General features: G+C 41.3%; 1 protein-coding gene across 2 annotated transcripts in view; it reads left to right on the top strand.

Annotated features, from left to right (window-relative positions):
* SLC9A7 (solute carrier family 9 member A7) overlaps positions 1 to 22,923 on the top strand; it is a 196,487-nt gene that overhangs the window by 150,731 nt on the left and 22,833 nt on the right. Inside the window, exons 13-14 of one of the 2 annotated variants that reach the window (XM_036746087.1) lie at positions 9,293 to 9,352; positions 16,828 to 16,891. In XM_036746087.1, coding sequence (XP_036601982.1) covers positions 9,293 to 9,352; positions 16,828 to 16,891 — 124 coding nt within the window. The remainder of the gene's footprint in view (positions 1 to 9,292; positions 9,353 to 16,827; positions 16,892 to 22,923) is intronic. The other variant, XM_036746088.1, reaches the window with a different exon arrangement.

Raw genomic sequence — 22,923 nt, 5'->3', positions numbered from 1 at the left:
AGGTATGTGCTATTATTATTCTCATCTTACAGGTGAGAAAATTGAAGTTGAGAAAGGTTTAGTGAGTTGCCCAAGGTCACTTAGGTACTAGATGCCTGAGACAGGATTTAAACCCAGCTCTCACTGACTCTAAGTCTAACACACAACCCACAGGCTGCATTGCATTCTGCAACATTGTAACAACGTTACTTGCAGCCGCTGTGAGCATGTAACACCAATAACACAGGTACACAGGAGAGCGGCTAGCACAGGTTCTTTGATCTGCTTTTCTAAAGGAAAGCAACTCAAAAGGGGTGAACAATATTACTTTAATCAAACATATGCATCATTTACTTAGTTCAGGGGAAAAAGCCAGCACCCTGAACTTCAGAGAAAATACAAACAGAAATTACAAGCAGGAATTATAAGCAGAGAAAATAACACAAATCAACAGGTGGGGCTTCTAGCTGTCTGATTATTACATGCATACAGAGACAGAAGCACCAACATCTGGGTTTTTCAGAGCCGGGGGGCTCCTTAGCAGCTACCCAGAGTATCATATGGCTACATCACACGAACACTCTTCCAATGAGTGAGCCCCAAAGCAAAATGCTAACCTCAGAGTATGTATACTCTTCTTCAGGGTCAGAGGGCATCACAACCCTCTTGACCCAGGCTCATGTGAGTCAAACTCACGTGACTTAGGGTTTCTTGTGATTTAAGCAGGGGTCATCAAAGACTCTTGATTCAATCAAAGGCACTTCATTGCCTTAGTGCTGAGAAGAACTAGAACTCCAAAAGAAAAAAAAACAGCAAAAAGTCCCACTTTGCTTGCCCTTACAAACACTCTGGAGGGTGGCCTGAACCACGTTAAAGTGTAATAGAAAATTATTTAGCAAAAGAAGTAAAAAATCAAATATAGTAAGTCAGTCTGACCCTCAGGGATCCTTATGTACGATTTGGTGGGTTTCTCTTTGAATTTGCATGGCATTCTATTTTTATCTCTACAGTAGCATAGTCAGGTAGTCATCTGACATCCACATGAATGGCTCTCCAGATTTCTGTTTCATAAAATACCTCACAACAAGCCTAAGAGAGAAGTTGTTGCCCCTATTTTATATATGGCAGAAAGTTGGGTTCAGAGGGGTTTAGGACTTGCCCACTATCACATGGTGGTGGTTATTAGTCATTTCAGTCACGTCCAACTCTTCATGACCCCATTTGGGGTTTTCTTGGCAAACATACTGAAGTGGTTTGCCATTTCCTTCTCCAGCCCACTTTACAGATGAAGAAACTAAGGTCAACTAGATGAAGTGATTTGCCTAGGGTCACAGAGCTATTAAGCATCTGAGGCCAGATTTGAACACAAGAAGAGGAGTCTTTCTGGCTCTTGGTCCAGTGCTCTATCAACTGTGCTACCCAGCTACTCTATCACATATCTAGTAAGTGGCATAATCAGGATTCACATGTAGATCTTCCCAGTTCAAATATAGTATTCTTACCACTGTACCACTGCCACATCTACAGCATCCTGGTCAAATCGTAATCTAGCATCTGCTTGAAGAGATGCTGGATGACTACATGATACTTGTTTCTTTCTAACATATACCTGTGATAGGACTTACTAGCTCATCTTCATGCTTCAACCTAATTTTGGCTGTTTAAAAATACATATCATTAACTTTGCATACTGCTGGGAATAGGAAGCTTAAGGTCACTTTGCCTTTGCTTGGGATGCTACTAAGAAAGCATAAAATCGCAAGTTTCTTGTTTTCTTCATCAGCAGAAATGTATTCAGAAACATACTGGGACGTATCTGAATCACATAGGCCCCCACCGAAGCCTTCTCCAAGTTCCAGTTTTTCCTTATGAACATTATGTATTGTTGTACGTGTTATGTGATATGTTTTTGAGTCCAGAAGGAGTTATTGAAAGCTCCTTCTCTATTTTACCTACAGAGGAATACCAGCAGCATGAGAGACAGATTATACTCTGTGACTTAATTTAAGGATTAAAAAAAATCTTTGAATAGATTTTTTTAAGAGCCTACATGTGTGTGTGTGTGTGTGTGTGTGTGTGTGTGTGTACACTCTTTCAGTTGAAATGGAGGCAGGAAGAACCAAAGAGTCACAATATCACAGGTCCCGTGCATAATCTTTAGGCAAAAACAGATGCAGTGATCCCTTTCCTTCTTTAACCTGGGCTCTAACTACTAAGAATGAAGCCCTAAGCCTTACAGAGGTGGGCAGGAAATAATGAAAGACGGGGCTGTCTGACCACTTAAGATCTGTTTATTCTGCAACTGATAAACAATAAAGACGCCTTTTCTCAAAGATTTGCCTTTATGAGCAGTCCAGCATGGGCATGCAATGAAATTAAACCAGACGGTTCGAAAAGCTGTAACTTTCATGGCTTACGAATTCCCACAGTTGTTCCAAATGTGTGTTGGGTTTTTTTTGTTTGTTTGTTCATTTTGTTTTCTTTTTAAAGCCAAACCTGAACAGAGTTCTTGAGGGCATTCAGGACTTCTCAGTGAAAGCCAGGAAGAAATCACAGTGATAGAACAGTCAGTGTTCTGTGTCAGGTTCTGTTACAGGTCAGGTTACTGGACTAAAACAGCTGGCCATCCCACTGGAATGCACCACCTGGTATGGGCTTCAAGAGACCAGACAAAGAGAAGTAGGCTAGGCAGGGGCCACACAGCATTTGCAAAGCAGAATCAGCCCTGGGATAGGAGAGAGGAAAGCCAGATCATTATAAAATAAATCATTTAAAATCATGAACCCCTTAAGTAATTCTTGCCCTCCCCTCCCCTCTTCTTTTCAACAAAAAAAGTAAATTCAGGTTCTAGAGACTAAAGCTCTGGTGAAAAGAAAGGGGGAAGGGATTAAGCATTTATATAGAGCCTACTATGTGCCAGGCTCTGTGCCAAACACTTGATAAATATCATGTCATTCGATCCACACAGATGCTGTTATCCCCATTTTTCAGTTGAGGAAACTGAGGCAAACAAGTGACTTGCCCAAGACTACACAGCTAGTAAGTGTCAGGGTCAGATTTGAACTCAGGTCTTCCTGACTCTAGCACTCTATCCACTGTGCCACTTATCTGCCTAGGGAAACAACAGGTAGCTGAATTTACTAAGCTTCTAATAGATGCTATTTAGTTCTGCCTCAGCTAAGAACTTAAACCTGAGCCTGAAATAATTTTGAAGTCTCCTCTGTCTTTTTTTTTTTGGGAGGGGGCAGTGCAGGGTGCAGGGAGATGGAGGAGCAAAGTTGCAATGTGGGACCAGATTTCACTTTGAATTCCCTACTAGTAATGACAATAGCTCACACTTTTCCCACAACAACCTCATATGATGGTAGTATTAATCCCAAAAACTAAGGGACATTCCCAGAGTCACACAGCTAATAAGTGTTAGACCCCAGATTCAAATTCAGGTGTCCTCACTAGGAGTCTAGCACTAAACGTGAGAGTAGGCCGCTTCCAGGGACTGCCTTCCATTCAGTTCCCATAGAATGATTCTTTTTTGTTGTTAACTGCCACATAGAGTAGAAGATGTTACTGCAGGATTTTGTGGTTTCCTGGCAGTTTTGAACTTCTGTCAAGAGTAGGCCATTGGAACCACACATATTGCACAGAATTGGAGAATGTCCCTATAGCGGTTGACTTTATTCTTTGGTACAAAAGCCCAGGACTTTCCACTTAGAGGTCCAGGGGTACAGCAGTAAATCTAAGTAACAGAGAAATGGAAATAATCATCAATATTGGATAGCCCAGGGAAACATTATTGGAGATGAAGTGTCTCAAGTTTGTGCAGAATGTAGAGTGTGTTTTTATATCTCTCTTTCATGCTGTAGCCTCACTGCTCAATGCGGTCATTTATTGAAACCTTTCACTGTGAATGAAAATGGATCTTGAGGCCGGGTTGTGTAGTGGGTAGAGAACCAGCCTTGAAGTCACAACACCTGGATTCCATTCTTCCCACTATACTTACCAGCTCTGTGACCACAGCCAGATTACTCACCCTCTCTCAGAATTAGCTTCTTCATCTGTAAAAGTAGGATAACACAATTATACCTATCTCAGGGTGGCATGATGAATAGAGATCCTCCTTGGGAGTCAGGAAGGTGGGTTCAAGTCATGTAGCCCCTGACACATGTTGGCTGCATGACCCTGGGCAAATCACTTAACCTCTCAATGATATTTTTCAGTTGTGTCCAACTCTTCGTGACGCCATTTGGGGTTTTCTTGGCAAAGATACTGGAGTGGTTTGCCTTTTCCTTCTCCATCTCATTTTATAGATGAGGAAATTAAGGCAGACAGGGTAGAGTGACTTGCCCAGGGTCACAAAGCTAGTAAGTGTCCGAGGCTGGATTTGAACTCATGAAGAGGAGTCTTCCTGATTCGAAGCCCAGTGCTCTACCATACCACAAAGCTGCCCCCAGGTAATTCCCTAAGTCTTAAGTTGTAGAACAGTTACCCACTTGCGTAGGAGAGGTTATTTCCCCACTAAGAGCTCCCTGTATCAGTGCAATCACAAATCTGGTCCAAAAAAAAGTACCTGTCTCATAGGATTGTGGTGAGACTCAAATGAAATGTTTTGTAAGTTTTAAAGAGTTATGTAAATATCTGTTATTGCCAGTTCCTGGTCTGTTGTCTTTGCAGGCTATCAGTAGGTTAGTCTACATGCATTTATTATGCCCTTACGACGAAAACAAAACACAGTCCCTGCCCTCAAGGACTGAGTGTAAATTCTAATGTAAATATCTAGGTATATGGGAGATAAAACAGAGTCTTGTTGTCTCAGTCCTATCAGACTAACATTTGGGGGTTTTCTTATCAAAGATATTGGAGGAGTTTGCCATTTCCTTCTCCAGCTCATTTTACAGATGAGGAAACTGAGGCAAACAGGGTGAAGTGACTTGCCCAGGGTCACACAGCTACTGAGTGTCTGAGGCCAGATTTGAACTCAGGAAGATGAGTCTTCCTGACTCCAGACCTGGCACTCTATCCGCTGCAACACCACGTACAGAGGAGATGATGGTTACCCTAAAGGAGAAGCCTTCTGTAGCTGGGGAATTAGGAAAGACCTCCCACAGAACCTGAGATTTGAGCCAAACCTTGAAGAAATAAGAGGTAGAAATGATGGGGACAGAACATTCCAGGCATGAAGGACAGCCGGTTTAAAGGGACTGAGACAGGAGATGGAGTATCATTCTGAGAAACTACAGGTAGGTCATTATACCTAGGTCATAGAGCATGTAGAAGAGATTAAGAAGCCCAGAAAGGTAGGAAAGGGCCAGGTTATAAAGGGCTTTAAATACCAAGCCTTATTTTGTTGTTGTTTTGTTGTTTAAATAACCGTTTTGGAATTTCACTGGGTCATGTTGACACAGTCATTGCAGAAACTTATGGTGTTTTTCTTTTTCTTTGTAAGGTCATGTTGATAGCAAATAAATTCTTTAATAAAAGGTATCATACATCTTCAGAATTCTGAAATTATTGCATAGGATGCTGTAACAGAGAATAAATTTGGGGAAGATAAATAGAATATGAATAGAATGAATCTATTTTTGCCATCAACAATCTTTTTTTTTATATTTCCTTTTGGGGGCAGCTAGGTGGCACAGTGAGCAGAGCACGGACCCTGGAGTCAGGAGGACCTGAGTTCAAATCTGGCCTCAGACATTTGACATACTAGCTGTGTGACCTTGGGCAAGTCACATAACCCTAACTGCCCTGCCTTCCCCCCTCCAAAAAAAAAAAGACGAGGCAGGAGGACCAATTAGAAGGTTATACTAGACCCAGTGAGAGCTGAACTATGCTTGGTATGTGAGTGGAGAGAAGAGAACATGTACCGGAGATGTTGGAAAGATACAAATGACAAGATGGGACAATGTTTTGTATGGGTGGAGTGAGTGAGAGTGACCCCGAGGCTGTGGGCCTGGGTGCCTGGGGGGAGGCTAGTGATGCTCTCCACAGTGAGAGAGAAGTTTGGAAGGGGATGGTGTTTGAAGGGAGGGGCGGGGAAAAGAATGAGTTCTATTTTATAGATGACTACAAGACATGCATTTCAAATATCCAAAAGATAGTTGGAGATGTATAACTAACACAGAAAAGAGATTAGGGCAAGTTTATTATATCTGAGAATCATCTGCATAGCATGGTCGTTGAACTTGTTGAGGAGTTAATGGGATAACCAAATGAAATAGTATAGAGGAGAAAAGAGAAGAGGGCCCAGGGCAGGCTGTGAAGGGAAAATATCGAATTTCCTCCTTAAATTGTTAAAGCACTTAGTAAGGTTTTAAATTTGATGATGAAAAAATACTACTTCAGTATGTTTAAAGGTTGGGTGTCTAGGTGGCAAAGTAGCTAGAGCACCAGGCCTAGAGTCAGGAAGACTCATCTTCCAGAGTTCAAATCTAGACTCGAACACTTACAAGCTGTATGACCCTGGGCAAGTCACTTAACCCTGTCTGCCTCAGTTTCCCCATCTGTAAAATGATCTGGAGAAGGAAATGGCAACACCACTCCAGTATCTTTACCAAGAAGACTCCAAATAGAGTCGCAAAGAGTCGGACACGACTTAAAAGCAACTCAACAACAGTAATTTTTAAAGGGATTATTCCTGCTCTTGATAACAAGACAGTGTCTCACTCCCAACTTTTCCTTAGTGATATGTATGGCTGCTTACAGACTCAAAACCTTTTTTGGTTTCTAGATCTCAAACATGTAATCTGAGTGGAAATGGTTGTTTTCTCAGGCTTTGAATAGGATCGAGGTTTCCTCTGGCTCAGTGGTGCTCCAGAATCTCAAAGGTTGAAGTGGGGATTTGTTTCTGGCTGGCATAGTTCCTTCCCATTCATTCCACAAGATGCAATGATAGTCTTCTACCGTCCTTATTTATTTTCACTTGTGTTTGTAGCTTATAGTGACAGTTATTCCAAGTAATAGTTTGTTTCAAATTAAATGGCCTACTGGAGAGGGTTCTCCAAGATCTTTATTTCTCATCAGTTCAGGCCGTCTGACAGACTCTTCCTGTCCTTCCAAAAGATCTCCATGTACAGTCTTGTCCTTCTTTCTGTAAGAAGTTCATTGTGAATAGGAGAGTGAGAGCCATATGCAAAGCAATCTCTTTAATACCGAGGTGTTATTCTCATCATAATATCTGAAAGGAAACTATAGCCAACTCTTACCTATTTGGCATAATTCAGGAAAACTTTGCTGGAGAGTTGGTGAACAAGAAATGCTTATAAATTATTCAATGCATTTATTAAAATAACACGTGTAAATATTTAATCCATTTTTATTTTGTAAAGGCAGAAATCTCCTTATAAAAATTCTTTCAAAAGCTAGTCCATAAAATATAGCTATGACATGAACTCAAAATTATAACCGTACATGTAGAAAGGATGACTCTGATTGCTCTAAACTGATGCACAAAGTTCCTAAAATTCACTATCATATTGTGAGACTTTGACAAAGAAAAAGAAATGCTGCTTCTCTCTGTCACTCTCCTGGCTGCCCTATAGTGGAAAGGTTAGTGAAGAGTGAGATAATAGCCAGAAAAGGAGGGAGAAGAAACTGGAAGTCTGCATGGTCTATCTACTACCTCCTGAAAAATCAAGAATTATCTGTGTTTCTTCTTCTTGTTGTTGTTCTTCTTCTTCATCGTTGTTATCGTGGTCGTCTTTGTCTTCGTCCTCGTGACTCTTCTGCTCTTCTTCTTCCTCTTCTTCTTCATCGTTGTCTTCTTCGTTATCTTTGTCGTTGTCTTCTCCTTCTCTTCTTCCTCTTCCTCTTCTTTGTTGTCTTCTTTGTCATCTTCTTCCTCGTCTTCGTCCTCATCTTCGCTTCTCCTCCTCCTCTTCTTCCTCTTCTGTTTTTTCGAAAGGAGCACAATTTTGTGATTCTTTAAAAATATTAGTTAAGATCTCTAAGTTATGGATATAGGGAAAGGGACAGACTTTATTGTCATAATCCAGAGACACAAAGATCCTATTTGATATATAATGGTGTTTTCACTGATAACAGAGTGAGGGAATAAAGAAGTCCTGAGGAGGAAGATAAGCTTTGTAAACAATCCAGGCAAGTGGAGCCAATAGGCTTATTATGCAATAAGTAGCATTTGAGACAATGGTTTTTTAAGTAAAGTTAAAAGGTGCCACCAATACGGGTGCTCAGGAACAGTGAACCGTGCATTAGAAGAGCCAGGGTATTTTTCTTGCTATCCATTCTGATTTCAGGAAGTGGCAGTAATCAAGACTCCAGATCGTTTTCAAAAGTGCCATGTGGTTGGCTCTAAGTCGAATTAGCTTGGCTTCCCACCAGAAACACTATGTCAGTTCTGTCCTCCACATTGCCTAAGGGAGGCATGATAGTGGCAACAGTGACTGCTGCTTGGCGCTATAATGAGGATCTTGGGCATTCACTTTTCACGGCCCAGCGAGGAGTGATGGCAAGAGCCTTGGACTTGGAATCAGAAGAACTAGGTTTGAGTTCAGCTTCCCTACTTACTTACTGTGTAACCTTTGCCAGTCACTTCAATTCACTGAGCCTCAGTCTTCTCTGCAAAATGGGGATATTAATGTTGGTACTACCTATCTGACAGGTTTGTTTGTAAATGAGGTAACATCAACTCTTAAGTGCTATTTCATAAATGCAGGCTATTAATCCAGCCCTTTGTCCACATGGCTCAAGGGAGAAGAAAAGAAACCAAATCACTATATTTAGGGCCACACAGTGAGTGGGGAAAAGACCAGAAATAAAATGTGTCAACTAGCAATTGAGTGTTTGAACCTGTGACATTAGTTGTGTTCTTCAGAACAGGCAGAAGGCTTTATCTTCATAAACCATGCCAGCATCTGTCAGTAAACCTTATGCTATTTAAACAGTAAAGCCAGTTCAGATTTGTGTTTCATTTAAAAACATATGTGCTATGAAATTAACTTTTAACATTGCATTTTTAGTGCAGGTGTACCTCACTTTACACAATAAAATAAAGACATTCCTGAAAAGTTTATCGTAAATCAGGTTGTTTTTAATATACCAAATCATATCTTCCCATTCGATCTTTAATTTACTTTCATCTGTTACGTAGCTTTAAGTTTTTCTGTGTCTTGACCTTCTACTCAGTGCTTAGAAATCCATTTGTAATGTGAATAATCACGCTCTAATTTATCTGTTTGTGTATGGATTTTCATATGTTGGTTTTCTTAAACCAGACCACACCTCCATTCCTATGGGTGTGGACTTTTTGCCAAGTAACCCACCCAAATTGGTCTGTTCCATTCTTGTATCATGCCAGAGTTGGTGTCCAGGATCCATCAGAAGAAGATCTCAATGAAACCCGCTGGAGGTATTTCAGGTGACATGATGAGTTTTTTGCATCATAACAATTAACTTGGGGCTTGGCTTTTCCAGTCTTTCTAATGCAAGGTTTCTTTTTTCACAAAACACTCTCACTTCGTCTTACTCTCCCTCCCTCTCTCTCTCATAATGAAAGCGAAAGGGTTATGTTAATCCTAATCCATAACTTTGCTTCAAATGAGCTGAATAGATATCATTTCTAGAATTCTCTTTTTTTCCCCAACTTGAGAGTTACCTCATTGTCATACATGGGTCCGAGTTAGCTGGTATTCCCTTATAAAACTCTACTTTGCCTTGAGTTCAGGCCACCCTCAGAAATCCAGCTGGTTTTGGAAAAATACAGTCTTCTAATGACCAGACAGTAGAATCTTTCTTAACTCAGCACAGAACTGAGCTGAACTTTCCCATTTCAGTGGGGATTGACTGATACAAAAATAGATTGAATCTTGACTGAACACTAACTTGGTCTTATGATTTGCATTTTATTATTTTCTTTTTTGCTTTTTTTCCTACCTTGGCGAATCCAAGGTAGGAAATCCTCTGGCCCTTACCTCCAAACAAACCAAAAACAGGTAACTAAAAGTAATCCTCTCAGAGGTCTCTCATGTCATTTCAGTTTATCAGTTTCCATCTGAAGTGTGATTCAACTGTCAGGGCCATAGCAATTGGAACGCCAGCTTTAATGTTTCCTCTCTTCTTCTTCCTTTTTAATACTGTGCCTCCTTGCTGTTCTGGGTCTCCTTGCTTATAGAAGAAGCCGACATCTGTTTTTGGTGTTGCTAAACTACCTCTCCCTCTGGGCAGCGGCGAAGTGGGTGTTGTCCGTCTGTCACGGACACGGATCTCTCTGAAATAGGGTTTTGGGTTTGCTCTCTAGGAAGTGTGCAGCGATGACCACACAGAGTTCATTCAGAAACAACATAGTATTTAAACTGCTTCTACTGTCAAATAGTTGTTTTCATTCCTTTGCTTTTCTGACTTCAGACATCAGTTGAGTTTGGGGAAACCATTGCCTTAAAATCTTCCATCTTGTAGAAATGCAGTCCTTCAGTCAAATTTATAAACCAGATTCTTAGATTCAGAAAATTTTAAACCTGGGAAACTTTAGAGGTCATCGAGCCTCAGCCTTCTTCCATCTGCCCTCCATTGTTTTGGGTTTTGTTTTATCATAGTGCTAATTTTAAGTTTAAGGAAACTAAACTTTGGGAACCATCAGCATTCTGGTTGTAGATTTGTATTCTAGGCCATTTAGAAAGGCTTCCAGGCTCATCTTCTAGAAAATGAGGCCCCGTGCAGACCTCTGCATTTCATATTTAAAAAAAAAAAAGTCATTGAGATCATCCTATATGTCCTCCCAATAAATGGAAAGTAAATTTTCAATGCAGCATTTTATATGCCCATCATACAATGTGCTTTCTAGATAACCTACAGGTTCTATGCTGAATTGGTAGGAAAAATGACCTTCAGGACTGTCTTAAAAGGAGTTTATAAATGTCTTGAGGCATTTCGTTCAGGAATGAAATAACTTTTGCCCGATGGATTACTTTTCCAGCTGAAATCTGCTTAAGTTTTGACCTGTTTTTGGTTTGTTTTTTTTTTCTTTTGGCATAAAGTTCCTTTCTACATGCATCTTCTTCCCTAATAAAGACAGGAAAAAACCCGAGTTTATTCTGGGGGGGGAAAATTCTTTCCTGGTGTTCTTATGAAATTAACTTTAGTATATCAGGAGATTTGCTGGAACGTTGCAGAATAATAAAACTCAGTGTAAAGTTTCAGATTATTGTAAATGTTAGCTGGGGAGAAATCATTATGGCAGACAGGGAAGCAACCAAGTAAATGTTTTCGGTGGACAATTCGTCTAGAGTTACAGTACTAGCATGTCACAGAATGGAAAATCAGACAATATGAACATCCAGGAATATTATACAATACTTAGTATTTACCATTGCCCAGCATCAAAGCAGATGCACCAAGGTAAGCACCCTGGCAAATAGCCTTCCCTCCTACTCTGCAGGAATGATTTGATTCAGCCACAGGGGCTGAATTCTATTGCCTTCTTAACCTCTCTATCCCTGCAAAATGTTTACATAAGTAAAATTGGGATAAGTAAACCACAAAGGAATAATAAAAGGAAAAAAAGAAGTTGGTAGATAGGTGAAGAGGAAGATGGGTAAATCCTACCCTTTTACTTTGTCTTGGTGGGGTGGGGATGGTATGGACTGATGGTATGAATAAGAACTTCAGGTCTCTGTTTTGAAACCAGTTGTTAGAACCTTTCCCCTTCTTCTCTGACCCCGATGACTCCCTGAATTGCTACCCTGCACTAAGAACATGGGATCCTAGGCATTTATCCCAGTTCACCTTATTCTAGGGGCAACTAGGGGCAACCCAAGGCATCAGGGCTGGAGTAGCAACGAGAGAGCCAGCAGAACTTGGGGCGTCCTTGGTCTGGAGACCGGGCAAAAGCTTAAACTGCTTCTTTAGCCAGCCTAGGCCTAGCTGGCTGTTGATGACAAACGTACATGGCTGCTATCAGAAGTTAGCCACACATTCATTCAACAAACATTTTTTTACATGTCTGCTACAAGAGATGCAAAGACAAAACCAAAACAGGCCCTACCCTCAAGGACTTTTAGGTAAGTAAAATAACGCATGCAAACACAGAGAGGCATCATGATAGAGGGGATAGGTAGCTGGCCTGGAAACCAGGAAGTCCTGAGTTCAAGTTCTGCCTCTTACTCTAGCTGTATAACCACAAGTCACGTAACCTCTCCTTGCTCTAGGCTTATGTCTAAGGTCACAAATTGCTAAGAAGGTAACTGCATTGGTAGAGGGGGTTTCCTCAGCCAGGAAGTCCCTTAACAGTAAAATCAAAGGTCCGGTCCCTAATTCTACATGCAGAAAGTAAAATATTAAAATGTACACAAAGTAATTTTTAGGGACATAGGGAATGACACCAGCAATGAAGGAGATAGGAATGGGCTTCTGAAAGGAGGTGGCACCTGAGCTGGGCTTTGTAGGGATGCTGTGAGGTGGAGGGGAGGGCATTCTAGGCAGGAGGGACAGCCTGTGCAAAGCACCAGAGGCTGGAAATGGCATTCTGTGTGTAAGGGCCAGTTAGTCTGGAACGTAGAGTGAGTGAAAATAAGTAATTAGCTTGGGAAAGTAGGCTAGAACTGGGCTCTTAAGAGCTTTAAAAGGCACACAAAAGAGTTCAGATTGGATCTTAGGGGCAAAAAGGAGGCTTCTTAAGTAAGAGAGTAGCATGGTCAGATCTGTGCTTTGGAAATATCAAACTGGCCACCGTGTGTGGTGGAGGGGGGGTGGGGATGGGAGGAAAAATAAAGGCCAAAGAGGAAGAATGGGTAAAGTTTGAGGAAGAGCCAAAGAAAGTATAGACAACCATGGAGTATGAGCATTTGCAAGAGTCTGGTTATAGTAAAATTACAATGAAAGATGAGCCGACTAACTAGATTTCCTCCCTCTCCCTGACTCTGAACTCTTCCGTGGGAGAGAAGAAAATTATAAGAAAACAAAAATGTAGATCAGGGATTAAGCCTCCTTCCAGATCCATACAGATTTAGCCCAGGTTCTTTATACCATCAGGTCTATGTTTGCATGCAGTGAGGGAACCCTGCAAGTGGTGTTTGGTAGACTGTTCACTGAAGTGGAAAAGGAGATGAAAGGCATTATGGAAACTTTCAACAGCAAAGATAGTTGGAAATTTCTGAATTGAAATTTCTAATGAACTGAGGAATACGCTGGTTCTATAGTGTTTTAGTTAACCTAGGTTTTACTGTATTGACTAAGAGGTGGAAAGGAAAGGAAGGGAAGGGAAGGAAAGGAAGAGAGGAAGGGGAGGGAGGGAAAAAAGAAAGGAGGGAAGGAAGGAAGGGATAGAGAAGGAAGGGAGAGAAGAAGGATAGAAGGAAGAGAGGGCAGAAGGAAAGAAAGGAGGGAAGCAAGCATTTATTAAGCACCTACTGTTTGCCAGGCACTGTGCTCTAAAACACTTTATCTAAACCTTATCTCATTTGATCTATTATTATTCCTATTTTATAGTTGAAGAAACTGAGGCAGAAAAAAGGTTAAATGACTCTCTAGGGGTCACACAACTAGTAAACGTCTGAGGCTAGATTTGAACTAAGGTCTTCCTAAGAGTTGGATTTGGATTCAGGTGAGATGTGAGTTTGAATCCTGACTCTGTCCTCACTTGGACAAGTTCCTTATATAACCTGGGCCTAAGTTTCTTCATCTGTAAAATGTAGAGAATAACACCTCAGGCCCCTTCTAGCTCTCATGCTGTGATCCTGTGAGCCACTGAATCATCTCTTTTCAGGATCTCAGTAGAATGCATAGGTTAGGCCCTTGGGTAGCGAGCCAGAGAGCATTCATTTGTTTGAGGGTTAGACTGATGCTCAGTTTAGAAGCGATGCTCAAGAAACATATGCCTGACTATATCAATAACTCATATTGATTGCAGCTGCTTCAAAGATGAATTTGATTGACTAGCCAGTGCGCCATGTTTTCAGTGTGACTATAGCAGGGTTGTTGAGGGTACACAGGGCCTAATTTGGCGTAGATTTACTCAGTGGGTTTGTCATCCTGTTAATATACGCTCCTTGCCCTGATGTAGTATTTGCATTGGACACCGACAGGGGCTGGGGGTGAGGTCTGGTTTTTTGCATTTTCTTGCATTAATAAATCCCACTGAAGTTTACAGAATTGAATGAAAACAGTCAAGATCGACTCTTAATATGATTGAGGAGTGGAGTAGGAGAAGACATGGCGTTTGTGTGCTTTATTCCTTTTATTAACAGATTAGTGGAATAAATGGAAGGGGGTAGTATTTGGCAAATTTTACAGTATTCGTTAATATTTTTTTCCCTTCTGGTGCAGGGCTGACTCAGGCAAGGTTTTTTTTTGTTTTTTCTTACCCATAAGCTTACCATCTCAACTGGGCTGAAAAAGGAAATTCATTTTATCTTTGCAATCACAGAAACTGCTTGTAAAGTTGGGAAGTTTGGGAGTTTCTCCTCCGCCTCTCCCTATCCCCACCCCCCCAAAATAAGCCGTACAGAATAGAGAGATTGTTACTGGCAAATCTGAACGGCTATGTTCTTGGCTGTACTGCAGCTAACAGACATGCCCTTCAGATCACATAATCTGTCTCTACTATTTCCACAATAGCGTCTCTGTGGTCAGACCAATACTTGCTTGTTCACCTGGCATTCTGGTGGGCAATTTGAGCAATTCTCTAGGGGTAACCAGGCTCTCTGCTCCTGTGTCCCTGCACCTGGTGCCTAGGAGATAATCAAAGTAAATTAATCCAGAGTACAATGGCTTGTAGCCTCCCAATGAATGGGGACTGATATTGGCTCCATAGCCTTGCCTGTAATACATTTGAGCAGAGGGTTTTTATCTCTCTAATTTGCATGAAAGGGGTTCTAAGTATAGTTTTCATAGACATGAATGACAGTATGATTGAATGGGCTGCCCTCCCTGAGGTCACTTCTGTACAGCAGGCGTTTTTAGATCCCAGTGTAGAACCATCAGAATTTGGCTGCTGCTCCTCTAGACAGCTCTGTGACCCCTAGATTGGATTGCTCATGCACTGAAAGAGCCACCCATGCTCTCCCGCCTTCCTGCCTCCCTCCCTCCCCGAAGTTCTCAGTCTGAACACATTTGGATAGGGTTTAATCCCTGACTCCGGGCTGATGTCCAGATACACTGAGCGTCTTTGATGACAAGCCATGATAGAAAACAACCTCCAAGCACTGCGGGGAAAGTTCATCAGATTTGAGGCACCTGTGGGATATCCACAAAGGTCCAACCATTATTATGAAATCTGATATCTTATTGGTTTTAATATGTAATAACACCTGCTTCACAAGGTAAGGGGCAGTTCCTCCTCTTTGCCTTCTACGTGCTCCTTTTCCAATTTCTTTGGTCTCAGAATGATTAAGTTAATGCCAATTGGAACCTAGGGCAGAAGAGGAAATTTGGGTCTGTGAGGGTACATGGGCTGGTGTTACAACTTCTGTGTTCTCCTTTCCATGTCTCTCCTCTGCACCCTAAGTGGCCTGAGTACAGAAGTGTCTGGGATCACGCAGGGGGTAGGAATAGTGGAAATATCGCTACATGCCTGTGAACCGGTAGCACCCATGTTAACTCAAGGTGCTAGATCCTTAGTCTCACCCATGTCAGCTTCCATCCCATCTCTTCCCACTAGGGCAACACATTCCCATTTGAAGTCAGTTTTCCTCTTGTTCCCCTTCCCTATTTTTGGTAAGAATTGGAGGGTAGGGAGAAGAAACTTTCATGAGTCATGGCCCCATTTCTGTCCCTTGCTCCTCTTTATCTCAGCCCTGCCTCCTGTTATCCTCGTCATATTTCTCCTCAAAATGAAGTAAGGTGAAAGGCTTGGGGGGTAAGTAAAAAAGGCGACAAGTTGATATTTGAATATCCTTAGAAATCCTCCCAACTGTGTCTGTGAAATGGTTAAAAGGGGGAAACAATAGGGTACAATGAAAAGAGTTCTCAACTTGGAATCAAAGGACCTGGGTTTGAATCCCATCTCTGCCCTTTACCAGCTGTATGACCTTGACCAAGCTACTTGACCTCTTGGTTCCTGATCTATAAAATGAGGGAGTTGAACTGCATGGCCTCCAACAACCCTAAATATAGAAGCCTACAATCCTATGACTCATCATGATAGTCTTTTTCTGATGATTAGGGAAAGTGGAGTTTATTGTTGTCTTTGCTTGAAGTGGCATCGATTTTAATTTTCGAGTCATGTTCCATTGTCATTCAGAAGTCTTCATTCTTGACTCCATAATCCACCAGTTGTGCTGGACCTGGCACGCTGGATAGCTAAGCTCAGTTCATCTTTCCACCCAATGTGTTTTGTGATTACTAACGTATCAGGGCTTCCTGGGCAGCTTAGACTTGACTCATCATCCTTTGCTGGTCCCAGCATCACAATGTGGTGATTCTGAACAGGAAGGGAAACTAATTGGAGAGGCAGGGAGACAACAGAAGCAAGGGTAAAACCTTTGAACCAGGAATGAAGTCCTTATATGCTCCTTATTTACTCCTCTATAGAGGAATAAATTTGTTTGCCTTATAAGTATCACTGGAAGCCAGGCAGACACAAATTTGAGTTATTGAATGTTAACAGTGCCAACTCAGCATGGATGCTACACAGGGAACCTTCTGGCAAGGCCCCTACCTTCTAGGAAGAGAAATGGTGTGTGTTTTCATCCTCGTGTTCTGTCTCTCTCTCTCTCTCTCTCTTTCCCCCCAAATGACTCTTGCATGAAAGCTTTCTTGTCTTTTTAGCTAACTGCTCAGGCTGCTTTGGGAAGGTGATTGACCTCTTGGTTACATTCAACCTAGGTTGCTTGCTGCCATCTAAACATGTCTTATGTTTTGTGTTTTTCTGCTTCTGTTTTCCCCCTGGCATGGCTACAGAGTTGGAGTTGATCCAGATCAAGACCCACCACCCAGCAATGACAGCTTTCAAGTCTTACAGGGGGTAAGTCAGTGATGACTTTTCTTCCTTCCCTCCTAGGGAGACAACCAGCTGTCAGAAAGTGAGAGGAGGTAAATGGGATGTTCATAGCTGCTCTTTCTCACCTTAGAACTGGTCTACCATTCATTTACCAACGATACCTGATTTCCTGAGTTGTTTTCCCTCCCTGCCCACTATGCTATTGCGTATGCACGTCCCCATAATGGACATGAGAAGAGGGCTTAGAGACTGTTAGAGACTCTAGCTTCCGGGGACATAAAGGTTTGGGTGGCTCATGTGGCTTAGATTCATAGCTGTGGATTTGTTTCTTGTCCCAGATATGTGTTTATTGCAAGCAAAACTGGGCAAGTGCACTTCCTTTAAATCAGTAGAGGGGAAAAAAGAGTGCTAAGCCTGGAGTTAAGGAGATTTGAGTTCAAATCCAGCCTAAGATCCTTACTAGCTGTGTGACCCTGGACAAGTCACTTATCTTCACTCTGCCTCAGTTTCCTTATCTGTAAAATGGGGATAATAATAGCATCTGACTCCTAGCATTTTTGTGAGGATAAAATCTGAGAAAATTGGTAAAGTGTTTTTAAACCTTAAAGTGCTGTATGTACTAATTATTATTAATTTCTAACTGAAATTTGTATTTTTTTTAATCATGTATTTTTTTTAAAAAAAAGCAAACATTATCCTGAGAAAGGATCCATAGACTTCACCAGAATTCCAAAGGGGTCCATGAAAAAAGGCTAAGAATCCCTAATTTAAATGCTGCCTCCCCTGGAACCGGCTTTGCATTAAAATTATCCCTTAAGGCATTCAAAGTCTTTGAGATTTCCTAGACACCTTTCAACGTCTCCTTCTCCTAAATCAGGTTGAAGTGGAGAATACAGTGCTAGGGATTCTTTTTTTTTTTTTTTTTAAATCTCTACTATTGTCTTTTCCAACTTGAATTGGGTGGTTTTCATTCCTATTGAGATAGTGACGATGCTCACGGATTCACTAACAGAGAAGGTTATGTGTGACTTGTAAGTCAGCTTCAGGCCCCCTGCCTAGGAGCATAAAGCAAATATGTGGAGCATTTGGATAGAAAGGGAAGCCTTTTCAAGGGGAACTTCAGCAATGATTCTGAGTCTGTGTGAATCATACCCCCTCCCAAACTTTGCACCGAGATTATGCTGAAATCGGGCACTTGTATCCCAAAAGAATTGATTTGAGAAAGCTTGTTTTCAAAGATTCTTTTGAAAATCTGCCCTTTTGCTCTTTGGCTCTGATTTAGGGCTTTAGAAAGGGAGAGAAAAGGCCTGCACCTGCAAGATCATTTAATTGAGGGGAATAGAAGACCTTTAAATTGTCTTCCAGGGAAATCTTACAAATAAGAATTCCTTGCAGGGAAGTTTCTTTTGTCTTTCTTTGTATCCCCGGTGCTTAGTGCAGTGCCTGGCAATAGTGGGCGCTTAATAAATGCTGACCCACTAATTTCCTTGAAAAGAATTTCATCCCACATTTGGAAAATAGCCACAGAGTTGTGCAGAATAGGAAGCTGAAGATCCTTTTGAAGGTCTCCACTTGGGAAAAGATAAAAGTTTTTCTGAGAAGACAGGTTAAGACCAGCTGAAAAGCCAGGGGTTTTGAGTCACTGTTCCAAAAGCCCTGTAGCCATGAAAACGAAAACGGTACAACCCCTTTGCCACTTTGTGGGGATGCCATTACTAAACCCCCTAAAACAGAGAAAACAAAATTTATTCCTTTGGGTTCATATGGCTGAATTCACTACACAAGGCATCCAGTAGGCTTTTAATAGGTGTTATTGGCAGAGTGCTACCAGTGTTAAAACTGGAGACGTTTGAGAGGACAGTGGATTCTCAGTCCTTTATATTGCAGAGTAACTTTAACATTAAAGTGAATAGAGCCTATTCTGTCTCTCAGGCACCAGGAGCTCCAGAAACTTTTTTTCTTCAAATGAAATTTGAGCTCAGTGCTGATTTAAGCACCAGCTGTATGCAGGAAGCATTGCAGTTGGACCTGTGAGGTGGGAGCTTCCCACAACTTGTGTTCTGTTCAGCACATACGAATTGAGGCCCTCCTGTGTGCAAAGGTTTACTTACAAACTTTTCCTATTGCTATCCCTAGCTAATCAAGTTACCAGCTTCCTACAGTTCAAAATATCATTCTTCCACTTCCACCCTCAATTTCCTTCCAGCGTGGGAATTTGCTGGGGTCAAGTACAGATCAGGGTTAGCGGCCCGAAAAGTCATTAGTTATTTGCATTGTGAAAATTCTTCTGGGCTCCCTTTGTAGATATTATGGGGTAGGGGTCCTTTGGACCACAGATACCAACCAAAGGCCTCTGGTCAACTATGTCTTTTAGCAAGGCACCTGAGTTGGAGGCCCACCTAACAGGCCCACAGCAGAAGCTCAGCTCCAGAGGGACAGGTTCTGTAGGGGTAAAGAGGGAAGTTGTACTTTGAGTCTCTACTCCTTCCCAATCTCTCTTAGGAATGTTACATGCCCCCGTGTAGGAAGAGACTTACTATTGCTTATAATTCATTCTCAGTGTTCTAGTTTTTCTTAGGTAGTAGTGGGATAGCATGAATAAGGGATGGGACCAAATTGACTCCCTGGATTGAGAGGATCCCTGAGTGCCGTGATCTTGAACATGTAATTAAAATCACAGAATCAATGACCATGTGGCCTAGCCCTTGCAGAGATCGGGGAAAGTCAAAATCTCTGCTTCCTATCTGAATAGAAAAGGGCCAGTTCACTTTGCCATGCAGCATCTGAATATGTTTTTCCTGTTTAAAAAAAAAATTATACCATGTAGAGGAAAACATTTATCGTTAGCTGCTTACGGGATTTTCCTCTCAAGTTTCAGAAACCCAAGGTTATAAAAAGGGTCGCTGCCAGAGAAAAATATTAGCTCATTTGGGAGGAGAAAATGAGCTGTTGGCTAGAATAGCTGGCTGCCCACGAGAGAAACACAAGAATAATGCAGGCAAGATTCGAGCCTCACCTCCCTAGCAGCTCTGACTCATTTAAAAAAAAAAATCTCATTTGCTTTGTTTCCTTCGACTGGCTTGGGGAGGCCTCTTTGCAACCAAAAGAAAAAGGTCAGCTGGAGCACAGCTGCCTCTATCATGAGGGTGTTGTCCCCATACCAGTAAGGAGTGGATTTTTAATGCTTAACCCATCTGAGATTTACGCTGGCTGCAACTCCTAACACATCATTCACTTCCTTCCGCAAGTTCCTTTCAGTTTGATTCATTGATGAAGCAGCTTGTTTTAGCAGCTAGATGGCTAGGCTCTAAGTTGGATCATATCAGGACTAGTCCCAAGAAGACTTTTGACTTGAAGTAGGATGTTGATACACCCCGGAGGAGAAGAAACCAGATACCCCCAATCAGGTCATGTGTGTTAAGTGAAAGAATCCTTTAGAATATTTGGATTGTTGATAGAGATGTAAACCTTCAAGGCAAAGAAGGCATCTGTCTGCCTGTTCTGGCCCTCCATAATATTCCTAATATGCTTTCTCTGAAATTTTTCCTCTTTTACTGATAAGTCTTCCCTGATAGGCCCATGGGTCTTCCCTTTTATCTTCAAGAAAGAACCGTATCTCCAATTTCCTGAGTCTTTGTCAGTAAACATTTGCTAAACACCTGTGATGTTCCAAGCACTGTACTATGCCCTGGTGATACAAAGAAAGGCAAAGACCGTCCCTGCGCTGGCCTCAAGGAGCTTACAATCTAATGAGGGAGACAACATGCAAAGAACCATGTGCAAACAAGTTATATGCAGGATAAATAGGTAATAATTAACAGGGAAGGTACTTGAATTAAGGGGGATTGTAGAGAGTGGTATCTTAGCTAGAGAAAGCTAAGAGAAGAAAGCTAGAGAAGCCTAGAAGGCAGAGATGAGAAGGAAGAACATCCCAGGTATGGGGACATCCATTGAGACTAACTTTTAGGCCTTTTCTGTCCTCCTCCTCACACCAACTTTTACACCCTTCTCCACAGTATTTACTGCCCCTCTCCTTTGGGGTGATGCTCTTGATCTTTGGGTTTTCTTCTCATCCCCAATCCTGCTGTATTCTTTTTTTTTTCTATGCCTTCCACCCCACACCAGCTCTCATAGCTCTTGTAATTTTCCCCGAATTGACAGTACAATAGCTTCTAAGTAGAGTTCTATTTAAATCTATTCCTGTAAAATACAGGAGTATGATGATCTTTTTAGCTTTTCTTCACAAGGTAGTGAATGAGTAATGGTACTCCATTAGAGGCAAATAAATGATAGAAGCTCATTTGGAATCATCTCAAATAATTGGGATGATGCATCCTGGGTTTTTAGCTGGTAGAATAAAAGTAATGAGGTTTAGAAAGCTGGGGATGGAGTCTCAGACACCTTATTTGGGGTAACCTTAAATATTCATCAGTGTTGGTTAATTTTGCTGAGCTGCTTTTTCTCCTCCTCCCCCTTCAATCTTTAAAAAAAAAAAAAAAACTCCCTGGAAAGGAGAAAGGGGACAGATATATTTAGAAATGAAGATTGTGTTCTAAAACAAAAAATATCAAAGAAATATTAAAAAAATTCAAATATATGTACATAAGACAAATCTCCATCCCAAATATGCATTCTGTTTTTTGCATCCCAAGCACCATGCATAGTGCCTGTAAAGTAAGGCCTTACTAAATGTTTGTCGACTGGTTGATGAACATCCTATGAAAAAGAGAGGTGAATAATCATTGCCCAACCTTAAGGAGCAAAGATGCTTGAACTCTTTTATGTCATGGACTGAATTCCTTCAGCATTCTGGTTAAGCCTGTGGACCCCTTCTCAAAATAAAATTTTTAAAAATTCATAATTGAAAGAAATGCTAAATTTTAGAGATTCATAAAAATAAAGATGTCATTTTTTTCTCATCCAAGCTCACAGACCCCCCTGAACTATCCATGGACCCCTTAGGGAGCCTTGGGGATCTATGGACCCCAAGTAAAGATCTCTAATTTTAGAGAATCACTACCTTTCATCCCTGAGAGATTGTAATAACCAATATTGATTATATTTATCTCATTGGATGTCCTTTAATGAAATTATCATGAATAAGATCTCTAAGTTGGCAAATAGATCATTTTGTTTGGCATGTAATTTTGTTAAATGAATTTAGTATTTCCAATCACATACTTAATCTAGAAGAGATGAAGCTGTAACAATGGGGCACCAAGCATCTTTGTAATCAGAGAACAGAAGTGCTTTGAACTGAGAATGAGAAGGAAGGACATAACCTACCCACTATCACTCTTGTTTCCTCAACTTTTTCCTCCTCATTTGTTGTTGTTCAGTCATTTCATTTGTGTCCAATTCTTCGTGACCCCATTTGGGGTTTTCTTGGCAGAGATACTGGAGTGGTTTGCCATTTCCTTCTCCACTCATTTTTATAGATGAAGGAAACTGAGGCAGAGTGAAGTGATTTGCCCATGGTCACACAGCTAGGACGTGTCAGATATGAACTCAGGAAGATGAGTCTTCCTGACTGCGGGCCTGGCACTCTATCCACTGTGCCACCTAGCTGCCTGAAACAGTTACCTTATTGGGTCAAACCCATGTCTTTCCATCCTAGTGTTCTATCACTGTTAGTGGGGAAAAAAAATAAAGGATGGTTTGTGATACACTGTAGTTGACCTCCATCAATGTTCAAGAATTAGGAACTAGAGTATTACCACAAAACATTCCTAATATGTATTAACCTAGCATCGAAAACATGACCTTCATTCCTCTTGAACTTAATCTGTTCCTATCTTCAGACTAAACTACCTTGTGCCTGGCACATAGTAAGCTCATAATGTTTGTTGTTGCCTTGAGGGATAAGTTTAGTACTCTTGTGTACAGTAGCTTTTTAAAAATTCCTCTCCATTTACTTCTAATCTTTAGGAGCTGTTTCCTAGTTTTAATACTGAGGGACCCCAGTGAACAAGCCTCTCAGTGCCATTCCCTTTTATAGTCAGTCAATATGGAGCATTAGTAAGTGTTCACTGTGTGCCAGCCAATATGGTAAACCT

The sequence above is a fragment of the Trichosurus vulpecula genome, chromosome 2 (assembly GCF_011100635.1).
Source record: "Trichosurus vulpecula isolate mTriVul1 chromosome 2, mTriVul1.pri, whole genome shotgun sequence".
Lineage (NCBI taxonomy): Eukaryota > Metazoa > Chordata > Mammalia > Diprotodontia > Phalangeridae > Trichosurus > Trichosurus vulpecula.
This window is presented reverse-complemented; position numbering and strand designations above follow the sequence as displayed.